Source organism: Salmo trutta, chromosome 4 (genome assembly GCF_901001165.1).
Source record: "Salmo trutta chromosome 4, fSalTru1.1, whole genome shotgun sequence".
Lineage (NCBI taxonomy): Eukaryota > Metazoa > Chordata > Actinopteri > Salmoniformes > Salmonidae > Salmo > Salmo trutta.
In genome coordinates this window covers 12,564,607-12,578,915 of record NC_042960.1, presented here as the reverse complement: position 1 = coordinate 12,578,915, position 14,309 = coordinate 12,564,607, and the positions used below count along the sequence as shown (strand labels likewise).

At 45.2% G+C, this 14,309-nt stretch overlaps 1 protein-coding gene across 1 annotated transcript; it reads left to right on the top strand.

The window, feature by feature from the left end:
• Nucleotides 1-375: 375 nt before the first annotated feature.
• Nucleotides 376-10,931, top strand: LOC115191324 (ichor-like). Its single transcript, XM_029749201.1, has 6 exons — nucleotides 376-424; nucleotides 602-775; nucleotides 2,571-2,729; nucleotides 4,065-4,173; nucleotides 4,983-5,110; nucleotides 8,966-10,931. The coding sequence occupies exons 3-6, from the start codon at nucleotides 2,643-2,645 to the stop codon at nucleotides 9,911-9,913; spliced, it is 1,272 nt and encodes a 423-aa protein (XP_029605061.1). The 5' UTR covers nucleotides 376-424; nucleotides 602-775; nucleotides 2,571-2,642; the 3' UTR covers nucleotides 9,914-10,931.
• Nucleotides 10,932-14,309: the final 3,378 nt, after the last annotated feature.

Genomic DNA, 14,309 nt, shown 5'->3' with positions numbered 1-14,309 from the left:
TATGCAATAAGCCTGAGGTGATGTGGTAATATACCATGGCTCTAAGGGCTGTTCTTATGCACAATGCAACACGGAGTGCCTGGATACAGCCCTTAGCCATGGTATATTGGCCATATACCACAAACCCCAGAGGTGCCATATTGCTATTATAAACTGGTTACCAATGTAATTAGAGCAGTAAAAATACATGTTTTGCCATACCTGTGATATACGGTCTGATATACCATGGCTGTCAGCCAATCAGCATTCAGGGCTCGAACCACCCAGTTTATAACCCCCAATAACTCTCTCAGGTGAAGGACATCTCACTGGAGGCCACAGGAACTTTGTGAAGCCAGCGGGACACAATACATGGAGAGATGACCAACCAATCACTGTTGATGAGGGGAGTGGAACCTCAACCCAGCATGTTATCGTGATAGAGGTTAGTGTAATAGTGTTGCATAAAAAATTACAGTTACTTTGTAAATCAAATGTTTTTTTTTCAGAAAGGCTCCCCTCAGCTATTCACTTGCCATAGAGGAGCTTGTGAGACTTCCCTACGACATTGTTATCCAATTCAACTCATGTACCGGTAATAAACTCCTTTCTCTTGTGTCAGTCTGCAGATGCAGAGGCTGCAGGTCCTGGAGTCAAGCAGGAGAGGTCTGAAGGAGAGGAGGACCCACGGCACAGCAAAGACATCCACACTGGAGCGGCTGGAGTGCTCCCTGTAGCCACAGAGGACCCCGCCACCGCCCCAGCGCTGCCCAGGACCCAACGCAGCATCACGGAGGTCAGTGGAACGATGGAGGTTAGTGGGACGCCGAACGTCGTCCTCAAGTCAGAAACAGACATCGAGACTTTAACGGGGCTGGGTCGACTGGGCTGTCCTCCTGCTCCCTGCTCTGAGCATTTACTTTATGGTAACTCGAGCCTGAGGCCGGTTCTGTCCCATCAGGACCCAAGTGACTCGTTATATACTGTCAATGATCCATCCTGTTCATACACTACAGGGACAGAGATGATACCTGGTGACATGCCTGTGGGCTTAGAGTTACACACTGATCTGTCTAGAGGGGACTGGAACCGGTACAGCAGTAGTGTATACTCTGAAGGGTGCCTAAATAAGAAAAGGGAGGGTCTGGTCGTAGATGAGGTGACTGTGAAAGTGGAGGGTGACATTCCTCTGACATGGAATGCAGACGAGACTCAGTTAGGAGAAGGACACTCGCAGGGCAACACTAGTGACTTCTTAGACTACAGGGAAAGCTTACAGACAAATCTAAATGTCGCAACCAACTCCCCTTTACATGCGTTCAGGGATCGCGACCCAGTGTCCACGTCAATGGCACCTTCCGATTCACACAGCCGAGTCCTTTTCGATCAGGTATTGAACTCAAAAGACAGGACTAGAGCCCAGACTCAGGGAGGGGGAGCCACATCAGGCAATAGTAAAGAAAAACGGTTCCTCTGCATGTTTTGTAACAAAGGCTTCAGCTGCCTCCAGAAGGTGGAGGTCCACCAGAGGATCCACACAGGGGTAAAACCCTTCAGCTGTACCCAGTGTCACATGCGTTTCGCCCAAGCTGGCACACTGAAGAGGCACCAGAGGGTCCACACAGGGGAGAAACCCTTCAGCTGTACTCAGTGTCACATGCGCTTCGCCCAGGCTGGTGACCTGAAGAGGCATCAGAGGGTCCACACGGGAGAGAGGCCCTTCGCCTGTATGCACTGCAGGAAGAGGTTCTCAGAGAAGAGCTACCTCAGGATGCACCAGCAGAAAAAACATTCCACTCTAAACATAGAAAGTAAAAATTCCACTCTATAGCGTCTGACTTTTAGGTCAAACCCTGCATTAAAGACAAAGATGAACTGTCATTGTTGTCTGCAGAAAAGATCCACAGATGAATTTGGAATAATGAGTGGAACAGATTTCAGTGTTGAATATTACTGGGTAGAATGTTGCATCCAGACACTGTGTGATATTTTAGTCATATATAAGCCTAAAAAGTTGGTTACATATTGTGTTTGTACTATGTAGGCAAAATGATGTTCACAAATGCCTATTTCATTGCTTCCATTCAACAACTGTTTTTTTTTCTCCCCCCAAGACACTTGAATGAATGCAGTTTATCAAGTTAATGCAGATTTTTTTGTTGATGTTTGTGTGGTTTTCATATGGTGTATTTAACACTTGTTTATGTTTAATAAACACAGAATGTGACTTTTCATTCTAAGACTTTCATTGAGACTATCTTTAGTTAGCATGCATCTATATACACTTACTAAATATAGCTACACATACCCACACACTAACAAACACCTACTGTACACGTCAAAATAGTTTAGTTAGGTTTGTCTGATGACTTTTGACTTATCATAGCTGACTTTATTTTTACCCACAACATCATATTTATGTGCACCATGATGGGTTTAACAACAATGAAGTCATTCTGTAACTACAGTATAGGACTCAAACTTAGTGGGGATGGGTTAACACTCCATGTTGAAAGTGTGTTTATTATCTCTGTGTATACGTACCTGATGGAGTGTATGTCAGTGTAATCTGTATGACCTGTCTCTTCCAGGAGGAGGGTCCAGAGGTGGTTCTGGTGAAGGAGGAGGGATATGAGGAGGGTCTGGGGGACCCTAAGGGCACCATGGTCATGGAGGATAACCAGACTTCACCTCTTAAACCCACAGAGGAACCATCAGAGCAGCACAGGACCACACACAGTATCACTGAGGTGAGCCCACTGTAAACTACTGTCTGAATGGTATTAGGTCAGGACCCGTATCCACAAAATGTGTCAGAGTAGGATTGCTGATCTAGGAGCAATTTTGCCTTTTCTATCTGGAAAGGTCCTAGATTAGCACTCGTACTCTGAGACTAGGGGCCCAGGTCTTGATTAATTTTGTTGTAATTGTGGGACGATGCCTTTGAATTATTAGTTTAATTTGATTACTTGACACTCTTTAAAGTTACATGCTAGCTGTACCTGAAGACTTCCCGTCTTTGCACTGGCTCGCAAAATTGCCTCGAACTTCCTGCATACTGGACGCAGAGACGTAAAAATTGTATCCACAATTTAATCTGACTCTGGGGAAGTAGATAATTGCCCAAATCATGAACTATCCCTTTAAAGAGTGTCAAGTAATCAAATCAACTAACATGTTTTCATAGTACTCATATCAGTCCCTAATTGCCCAATCAGAAGATGCTCCATAGCAGGGTGCTCATATCACATTTCTTGATCCAAATGAAATGTATTTATATAGCCCTTCTTACATCAGCTGATATATCAAAGTGCTGTACAGAAACCCAGACTAAAACCCCAAACAGCAAGCAATGCAGGTGTAGAAGCACGGTGGCTAGGAAAAACTCCCTAGAAAGGCCAAAACCTAGGAAAAAACCTAGAGAGGAACCAGGCTATGATGGGTGGCCAGTCCTCTTCTGGCTGTGCCGGGTGGAGATTGTAACAGAACATGGCCAAGATGTTCAAATGTTCATAAATGACCAGCATGGTCAAATAATAGTAATCACAGTGAACAGGTCAGGGTTCCATAGCCGCAGGCAGAACAGTTGAAACTGGAGCAGCAGCACGGCCAGGTGGACTGGGGACAATAAGGAGTCATCATGCCAGGTAGTCCTGAGGCATGGTGCTAGGGTTCAGGTCCTCTGAGAGAGAGAATGAAAGAAAGAGAGAATTAGAGGGAGCATACTTAAATTCACACAGGACACTGGATAAGACAGGAGAAATACTCCAGAAATACAGACTGACCCTAGCCCCCCGACACATAAACTACTGCAGCATAAATACTGGAGGTTGAGACAGGAGGGGTCAGGAGACACTGTGGCCCCATCCGATGATACCCCCGGACAGGGCCAAACAGGCAGGATATAACCCCACCCACTTTGCCAAAGCACAGCCCCCACACCACTAGAGGGATACTTCAACCACCAAGTTACCATCCTGAGACAAGGCCGAGGATAGCCCACAAAGAACTCCGCCACGGCACAACCCAAGGGGGGCGCCAACCCAGGTACCCTCCAACATCCTCTCACTCTGTATCTCTTACAGTCAGCAGACATGGAGGATGGGAAGCCTGATCTGTTGCTGGTCAAAGAGGAGACAATAGAAGATGGACCAGAGAGCATTGATTTGATGAGTGGACTAGCAAGGGAGCAAGGTAAGGGAGAAATACATATAGCCTACATACAGTAATAATCTTCAATGTGAATAGTGATGCACCTGGCTATTATTTTTGTATTAAACACATATGAAACAATATGATTACTTCATTTATTAAACAATATCAATACAATTTGTATAAAATACAAAAAATTAAATATGTACACTGAGTGTACAAAACATTAGGAACACCTGCTCTTTCCATGATCTAGACTGACCAGGTGAAAGCTATGATCCCTTATTGATGTCACCTGTTAAATCCACTTTAATCCGTGTAGACAAAGGGAGGAGACAGGTTAAAGAAGGATTTTTAAGCCTTGCGACAATTGAGACATGGATTGTGTATGTGTGCCAATCAGAGGGTGGGTAAGACAAAATATTGAAGTGCCTTTGAACGGGTTATGGTAGTAGGTGCCATGCGCACCGGTTTGAGTGTGTCAAGAACTGCAACGCTGCTGGGTTTTTCACGCTCAACGGTTTCCTGAGTGTATCAAGAATGGTCTACCACCCACAGGACATCCAGCCAACTTAACACAACTGTGGAAAGCATTGGCGTCAACATGGGCCAGCATCCCTGTGGAACGCTTTCAACACCTTGTAGAGTCCATGTCCCAACGAATTGTGACTGTTCTGAAGGGAAATGGGGGTGCCACTCAATGTTAGGAAGGTGTTCCTAATGTTTTGTACACTCAGTGTATATCAACATAAGTCAGACATCACCAGGCAAATAACACACTAACAATCCATGTCTAAAAATCCATCCATGTGTCATGTTTGTTAAGTCAGGACAGTAACATTTTCCTGTAGGTGGTTGGCTGGAAGCTAACAGAGGAGACTGGGAAACCATCTTGGATTCCCAGACCCAGACGGGTGCAGCCAAGGGCCCGGGGGACAACATCACTGAGCAGGCCAGGACGAGAGGTGACATAATGGAGGTCAGTGGATGGGACCGTGTCCTCAACTCTGGGCTGGGGAACAACACTGTTAACTACAATCAGAAACAAAAATTCGAACACAAATCAACATCCAAACTTATTCTCCATGACAACAGACTGGCTGAGACCAGGGCTAGGCATAGATTTTGTCTGCGAGGGTGGGGAGGTGACCATATGCAGCTGGAGAGAACAGACACAGACTTGGCTAGCGATGCTCCGTCGTGCTCCTATAATTGTGTTTCAGAGAGACTGATGACGCCTCAGGTTAACACCCTAACAGGTGCTGCCTTCAACCTGCCTTCTATAGGATATATTAACTGGAACATGGACCCTGTGACAACACAGACACTCCCTGGCCTTCGACCTCCTCACACTCTCCTTATGTTAAACCAGACCTCAGACAATGCCAGTGCTTTCACACTGAATGGTTACACAAGCCCATTGACAAATGACAGTAGTAGAGATGGAATAAGTAAAAGTGGTGGAGCCAAAGAGAAGCGCTTCGCGTTTTCGTTCTGTGGGAAAGCCTTCAGTTTCCCCAAACAGGTGGAAATCCACCAGAGGATGCACACGGGGGAGAAATTATTCAGCTGCCACCTGTGCCGGGCAAGTTTCTCAGATTCATCCAACCTGAAGAGGGTCCACCTAGGGGAGAAATCATTAAATTGCCCCCAGTGTGAGAAGAGGTTCTTCCACCAGCTGAAGATGCACCTGAAGGTTCACACGGGAGAGAGGCTATTCACCTGTCCGCACTGTGGGAAGAGGTTCTCAGAGAGGAGATACCTCAGGACACACCAGCAGAAAATGCACATGGCCCATGTATAGTGAAATGTAATGTAGTACTAGTTATACTGAACAAAAATATAAATGCATCATGCAACAATTGGGTGAGTTACAGTTTATATAAGGAAATCAGTTAATCGAAATGAATTCATCAGGCCCTAATCTATGGATGGGCCTGGGAGGGCATAGGCCCCCTCCACTGGTGAGCCAGGCCAATCCTTTGGGGAGTTGGCCCAGCCAATCAGAATGAGTTTATCCCCTCAAAAGGGCTTTATTACAGACAGAAATACTCAGTTTCATCAGCTGTCTGGGTGGCTGGTCTCAGACGATCACGCAGGTGAAGGGTTACACGTGGTCTCTGGTTAAGGCCAGTTGGATACAGCCAAATTCTCTAAAACAACATTGAAGCGGCTTATGGTAGAGAAAAGAACATTCAGTTCTCTGGCAACAGCTGTGGTGGACATTCCTGCACTCAGCATGCCAATTGTACGCTCCTTCAAAACTTGAGATATCTGTGGCTTTGTGTTGAGACAAAACTGCACATTTTAGAGTGGCCTTTATTGTCCCCAGCAAAAGGTGCACCTGTGTAATGATCATGCTGTTTAATCAGCTTCTTGATATGCCACACCTGTCAGGTGGATGGATTATCTTGGCAAAGGAGGAATGCTCACTGACAGGGATATAGACAAATTTGTGCACAACATTTAAGAAAAATGTGCTTTTTGTGCATATGGAATATTTCTGGGATCTTTTATTTCAGCTCATGAAACATGGGACCAACACTTTACATGTTGCGCTTACATTTTTGTTCAGTATAGTTTGTTGGTAGTTAATTCTGTTGGTTTTGGATGTCGTAGGGAACTGGATGAGGTGAACTGAGGAAAGAATTATAATGATAAGGTGATGGGTGGTGTGATGGTATCTGTAAAAATGCTTCACTGATGAAGTGACAGCTATGTCCCTTTAGATTGATGCTGGTGTTTTATAGTGAGATAAAGATAGTGCCTTAGTTCATGTTTACTTGACATGAAGTAGTGAAGATGTATGTAATGTTGAACTTTTCCAAAGTATTAAAAAAAAAGATTTATGAAGTAGTGAAGCTGTGTTTAAGTCCCGTATGTGAGTGTATGACAGTTTTGTTGAAATTAAAGACTAAATCCACTGTGTGCTGACTGATTTGTAAAATAAAAAAAAGGTTTCCCTCATCTCAGTCGAACCAAAACATTATACTTTATTCTTGAATCAACACATACAGTGCATTCAGAAAGTATTCTGACTTTTTCAACATTTTGTTATGTTACAGCCTTAATCTAAAGTTGATTGAGTCGTTTTTTCCCTTATCAATCTACACACAAAACCCCTAGTCAATTTTGCACATTTATAGAAAATATATTCAAAAAATTACCTTATTTCCATAAATATTCAGACCCTTTGCTATTAGAGTCGAAATTGAGCTCAGGTGCATCCTGTTTCCATTGATCATCCTTGAGCTGTTTCTACAACTTGATTGGAGTCCACATGTGGTAAATTCAATTGATTGGACATGATTTGGAAATGCACACACCTGTCTATATAAGGTCCCACAGTTGACAGTGCATGTCAGCACAAGAACCAAGCCATGAGGTCGAAGGAATTGTCCGTGGCACTCCGAGACAGGAGTGTCAAGGCACGTATCTGGGGAAGGGTACCAAAAAATGTCTGCAGCATTGAAAGTCCCCAAGAACACAGTGGCCTCTATTATTCTTAAATGGAAGAAGTTTGGAACCACCAAGACTCTTCCGAGAGCTGGCCGCCTGGCCAAACTGAGAAATCGGGGGAGAAGGGCCTTGGTCAGGGAGGTGACCAAGAACCAATGGTCACTCTGAGAGAGCTCCAGAGTTCCTCTATGGAGATGGGAGAAACTTCCAGAAGGACAGCCATCTCTGCAGCACTCCACCAATCAGGCCATTATAGTAGAGTGGCCAGACGGAAGCCACTCCTCATTAAAAGGTACATGACAGCCCGCTTGGCGTTTGCCAAAAGGCACCTAAAGGACTCTCAGACAATGAGAAACAAGATTCTCTGGTCTGATGAAACTAAGATTGAACTCTTTGGCCTGAATGCCAAGTGTCATGTCTTGCGGAAATCTGCCACCATCCCTACGGTGAAGCATGGTGGTGGCAACATCATGCTGTGGGGATGTTTTTCAGTGGCAGGGACTGGGAGAGTAGTCAGGATCAAGGGAAAGACGAACGGAGCAAAGTACAGAGAGATCCTTGATGAAAACCTGCTCCAGAGCGCTCAGGACCTCAGACTGGGGCGAAGGTTCACCTTCCAACAGGACAATGACCCTAAGCACACAGCCAAGACAACGCAGGAGTGGCTTCGTTCACACGTACGCCTGCCCCACCTGTCAGAAGCACTTCGCTCATGCGAACTATGTGAAGAGGCACCAGCCCGTTTACACCAAGGACAAGCCCTTCAAGTGCAAACTATGTTACAAGAGCTTCTCCTTCCTGACTAGTCTCTGAATGTCCTTGAGTGACCCAGCCAGAGCCTGTACTTGATCCAGATTGAACATGTAGGGAGAGACCTGAGAATAGCTGTGCAGCGACGCTCCCCATCCAGTCTGAGAGTGTGAGATGATCTGCATAGAAGAATGGGAGAAACCCCCAAATATAGGTGTGCCAAGCTTGAAGCGTCAAGAAGACTTGAGGCTGTAATCTCTGCCAAAGGTGCTTCAACAAAGTACTGAGTAAAGGGTAAATGTGATAATTCAGTTATGTTTTTTATAACTGTTTTTGCTTTGTCATTATGGGGTATGTGTGTAGATTGATGAGGAAGAAAAAAAACGTCATACATTCCAGAATAAGGCTGTAATGTAACAAAATGTGGAAAAAGTTGAGGGGCCTGAATACTTTCCGAATAAACTCCAATGTCTCCATATTGTAAGCTACTTGAATCAGTGTTAGAGATGGCTTGACTGTGGTTAACATTTTATAATGTCATGTAATGTTTCTGTCTGTACAGCGAAGAGTTTCTTATATAAACCTTATATATACATATGCTTTTCTGTACAATCTTTATTTGCAGTCTGCAGTCCATGAGGACCTGCTGATATCTGATGTTGCTGGCGGGAGAGACTGGACCTCTGAAGCTGCTGGTCACAAATCCTGGTCCCGGATCAGGTCCCTGGATCAGGGGCCATCGCTCTTCCTTCCCGAGTCGGAACCAGGACCCAACCACGGGGGACAGAGACGCCAGCATAACCACTACATAGAAAACAACCAGTGGACAGGAGGACTGAACAACCTCAGTCCTGGTGGTCATCAGAGAGACGGAGGCTCCAGTCAGGGATGCAGTCTGCAGCCCAGACCCTCCTCTTCACAGTCTCAGTGCAGGGATGAAGCAGGTCCTGGGGCTGATAGAGATAGACCCTCATGTTCCTATGATACAAACACCACAGTATCCATGATGAACAGAGCAGGTCACCCTGGGCTTCATCCTTTACTGAGAGTGGTGGGAGACCCCCCTGGTGGGAGTCTAACAGGAACTCTGTCTTCCCCTTCAGGATCTCGCCTAATGCCTGATGACTGGGTTCATAGAAAGCCTGGACCTGGGTCTAGCCTTCCTCAGTTACCTCATGGTTACCCCACGAATATAGACAGGGTCAGGATGGGCGTTCACCACGAGCGGTACCTAGCCTGTAGCACAGCACACAATCCCAACAACACCCAAACAATGGCTAGAGGTCAAGGAGGGAGCTCAAAGACTAACCACCTGAGGGTGGTTGCTCCTGCTTCTACCTCCTCTGGTGTCATTGGGTCACAACGTGTGAGGTCGAGCGTTAGGACGGACGCCGGCAAGACGTACGCCTGCCCCACATGTCAGAAGCGCTTCGCTCATGCGAACTATGTGAAGAGGCACCAGGCCGTTCACACCAAGGACAAGCCCTTCAAGTGCAAACTATGTTACAAGAGCTTCTCCTTCCTGACTAGCCTTATCAGACATAGGAGTGTCCACAATGGGGAAAAATCGTAGCAGCGTGGCTTGAGATGTAGGCAGGGGATGTCTGGGAACTATTCTTTAGTTGAATTATTATAGTTATCATGTCTAGTGTCTTGGGGTAAGAGGATAATTAACCACATACCCCTCATTAACCCTTTGTTAACTTGCTATTTGAAATTGGATTGTAAATACCTATTTTTATGAGAGTTGCTAACACACTGTTCTTTCTAAACAAGTCTTCTCTCAGCTTTAAAGACAGTGATCATAGGCGATTTGAAGTGTATTATAATAAGCAGTATCTTATTTCAAAGAACAGAGCGAGTACCTTTTTCATTGAACCACACCCATTGTGTAAATGGAAGTGAACAGTGACCAAGAACTATTTCCACGTTAGCATTTTTATTGTTATTTAGACTTTTATAAACACCCTGGAACTCAAAATATGACTCATTTAACTGCACAGCATCACATACTTTCCCCAGTTAGTGTTTAATGCGTTCAAGTAACTCAGAGCTCCCCAGGTCACCCACCTCTCGTGCATATTTTTGTTCCGGCACCTCCCGATTTACAAATTAAGCACTGATTACATGATTAAACAACCAAAGTTACAACATTGCCAGAATTTTTTTTGCGTCTTGTTTTCGTTCTATTGTAAGGCCTACATGAAATGTACAAAACGTGTTTGTATGTAATAATTCTTGAAAACGCATATCGCCATTTTTTATAATAAACTCCAATGGCTCCATATTGTTAGGTACTTGAATCACACTGTTAGACATGGGCTTGACTGTGATTAACATGTTATAATATGATGTAATGTTTCTGTGTGCACAGCGATTCATTTTTTTCAGGTAGCCTAGCGGTTAAGAGCATGGGGCCAGTAACCAAAAGGTCGCTGGTTTGAATACCCGAGTATGACTAGGTGGAAAAACCTGTTGATGTGCCCATGAGCAAGGCACTTAACCCTAGTTGCTTCTGTATGACGTTCTGAATCAGAGCGTCTGCTAAATGACTAAAATGCAAATGTAATAAACCTTGATGCTTTTCTGCACAATCTTTGTTTGCAGTCTGCAGCCCATGAAGACCTGCTGATATCCAGTGTTACTGGTGAGAGAGAGTGGACCTCTGAGATGGCTGGTCACAAAGACTTGCCCCGGTTCACGACCATGGATCAGGAGCCATCACTCTTCCTTCCTGAGTCGGAACCGGGACCGAACCACACAGAGCACATCTGGCGGGGAGTGAGCCGGCAACCGGAGGGTTGCTGGCATCAATATCTCAGGTGCCACCTACCACTGATGTTCCCTTGAACAAGGAACTTAACCCCCTAAACTGATCATTGGACGGTGCACTGCAGCTGCTCTCTGCTCCAGCCTCTACAACCTAATGTGTGTTTGTATGTATGTGTGTAAATCAGGGGGTTGGATAAAAGCAGAAGAAACATTTCCATCACGCAATCCCAATAACAATGGCTAGAGTTCGAGGGAGCTCAAAGACTGGCTCCTGCTTCTACCACATCATAACGTGGGAGGCCAAGTATTAGGACAGACCAGCCGTACGTGTGGGAAGCGCTTCTCTGAGGCTAAGTATGTGAAGAGGCCGTTCACACCGAGGAAAGGCCCTTCAAGTGCAAACTAAACTCAGCAAAAAAAGAAACGTCCCCTTTTCAGGACCATGTCTTTCAAAGATAATTTGTAAAAATCCAAATAACTTCACAGATCTTCATTGTAAAGGATTTAAACACTGTTTTCCATGCTTGTTCAATGAACCATAAACAATTAATGAACATGCATCTGTGGAACAGTCGATAAAACACTAACAATTAAGGTAATTAAGGTCACAGTTATGAAATTGCGTGAACGTGTCTTAGGCATGCTGCAAGGAGGCATGAGGACTGCAGATGCGGCCAGGGCAATACATTGCAATGTCCGTACTGTGAGATGCTTAAGACAGCGCTACAGGGAGACAGGACGGACAGCTGATCATCCTCGCAGTGGCAGACCACTTGTAACACACCTGCACAGGCCTACCACGGCTACCAGATCGGCTAAATGCCTTTTATGCTCGCTTCGGGGCTAGCAACACTGAAGCATGCATGCACCAGCTGTTCCGGACGACTGTGTGATCACACTCTCTGTAGCCGATGTGAGCAAGACCTTTAAACAGGTCAACATTCACAAAGCCGCGGTCCAGACAGATTACCAGGACGTGTACTCAAAGCATGCACGGACCAACTGGCAAGTGTCTACACTGACATTTTCAACCTCTGCCTGACCAAGTCTGTAATACCTACATGTTTCAAAGAGACCACCATAGTCCCTGTGCCCAAGAAAGCAAAGGTAACCCGTAGCACTCACGTCGGTAGCCATGAAGTGCTTTGAAAGGCTGGTCATGGCTCATATCAACACCATCATCCCGGAAATCCTAGACCCACTCCAATTCGCATACCGCCCCAACAGATCCACAGATGATGCAATCGCACTCCACACTGCCCTTTTCTACCTGGACAAAAGGAACACCTATGTGAGAATACTGTTCATTGACTACAGCTCAGCATTCAACACCAAAGTCCCACAAAGCTCATCACCAAGCTAAGGACCCTGGGACTAAACACCTCCCTCTGCAACTGGATCCTGGATTTCCTGACGGGCCACCCCCCAGGTGATAAGGGTAGGCAGCAACACATCTGCAATCCTCAACACTAGGGCCCCTCAGGGGTGTGTGCTTAGTTCCCTCCTGTACTCCCTGTTCACCCACGACTGCGTGGTCAAGCACGACTCCAACACCACCATTAAGTTTGCTGACGAAACAACAAGGGTAGGCCTGATCACCGACAATGATGAGACAGCCTATAAGGAGGTCAGAGACCTGGCAGTGCGGTGCCAGGACAACAACCTCTCCCTCAATGTGAGCAAGACAAAGGAGCTGATCGTGGACTACAGGAAAGGGAGGGCCGAACAAGCCCCCATTAACATCAACGGGGCTGTAGTGGAACGGATCGAGAGTTTCAGGTTCCTTGGTGTCCACATCACCAACGAACTATCATGGTCCAAACACACCAACAAAGTTGTGAAGAGGGCACGACAACACCTTTTCCCCCTCAGGAGACTGAAAAGATTTGGCATGGGTCCCCAGAGTCTCAAAAAGTTCAACAGCTGCACCATCAAGAGCATCCTGACCGGTTGCATCACCGCCTAGTATGGCAACTGCTCGGCATCAGACCATAAGGCGCTACAGAGGGTAGTGCGTACAGCCCAGTACATCACTGGGTCCAAGGTTCCTGCCATCCAGGACCTATATACTAGGCGGTATCAGAGAAAGGCCCAAAAAAGTGTCAGACTCCAGTCACCCAAGTCATAGACTGTTCTCTCTGCTACCGCACAGCAAGCGGTACCGTAGTGCCAAGTCTAGGACCAAAATGCTCCTTAACAGCTTCTACTCCCAAGCCATAAGACTGCTGAACAATTAATCAAATGGTCACCCAGACAATTTACATTGACACCCCCCCTTTGTTTTTACACTGCTGCTAGTCGCTGTTTATTATTTATGCAAAGTCACTTTACCCCTACCTACATGTACAAATTACCTCGACTGTAAGTAAGCATTTCACGGTAAGGTCTACTACACCTGTTGTAGTCGGCACATGTGACAATAAAATTTGATTTGATATGTATAACTTAACATTCTGTCTCCAGAGAAATGGATTCAAATAGAGTTTATTAGATTTGCCCTACTTTTCAGAGAATACACACCAATACAGTTGTGTAAATTCAGAGTGTATTGCAGTTCTATCAAGTATTTATACGCTTCCATTCAAAAGTTTGGAGTCACTTAGAAATGTCCTTGTTTTTGAAAGAAAAGCTAATTTTTTGTCCATTAAAATAACATAAAATTGATCAGAAATACAGTGTAGAAATTGTTGATGTTGTAAATGACTATTGTAGCTGGAAAAGGCTGATTAAAAAAAATAGAAAAAAAAGAAGGAATATCTACATAGGCGTACAGAGGCCCATTATCAGCAACCATCACTCCTGTGTTCCAATGGCACATTGTGTTAGCTAATCCAAGTTTATAATTTTAAAAGGATAATTGATCATTAGAAAACCCTTTTGCAAATATTAGCACAGCTGAAAACTGTTATTCTGATTTAAAGAAGCAATAAAACTGTCCGCCTTTAGACTAGTTGAGTATCTGGAGCGTCTGCATTTGTGGGTTCGATTACAGGCTCAAAATGGCCAGAAACAAAGAACTTTCTTCTGAAACGCATCAGTCTATTCTTGTTCTGAGAAATGAAGGCTATTCCATGCGAGAAATTGCCAAGAAACTGAAGATCACGTACAACGCTGTGCACTACTTCCTTCACAGAACAGCGCAAACTGGCTCTAACCTGAATAGGAAGAGTAGTGGGAGGCCCCGGGGCACAACTGAG

Bases quoted from the DNA above. Each gene is read 5' to 3' on its own strand.
- LOC115191324 (XM_029749201.1), top strand. From the start codon at position 2,643: ATGGTCATGGAGGATAACCAGACTTCACCTCTTAAACCCACAGAGGAA. The intron at 4,174-4,982 runs GTAAGGGAGAAA...ATTTTCCTGTAG, and splicing joins TGGACTAGCAAGGGAGCAAG to GTGGTTGGCTGGAAGCTAAC. The intron at 5,111-8,965 runs GTCAGTGGATGG...CTTTATTTGCAG, and splicing joins CGAGAGGTGACATAATGGAG to TCTGCAGTCCATGAGGACCT.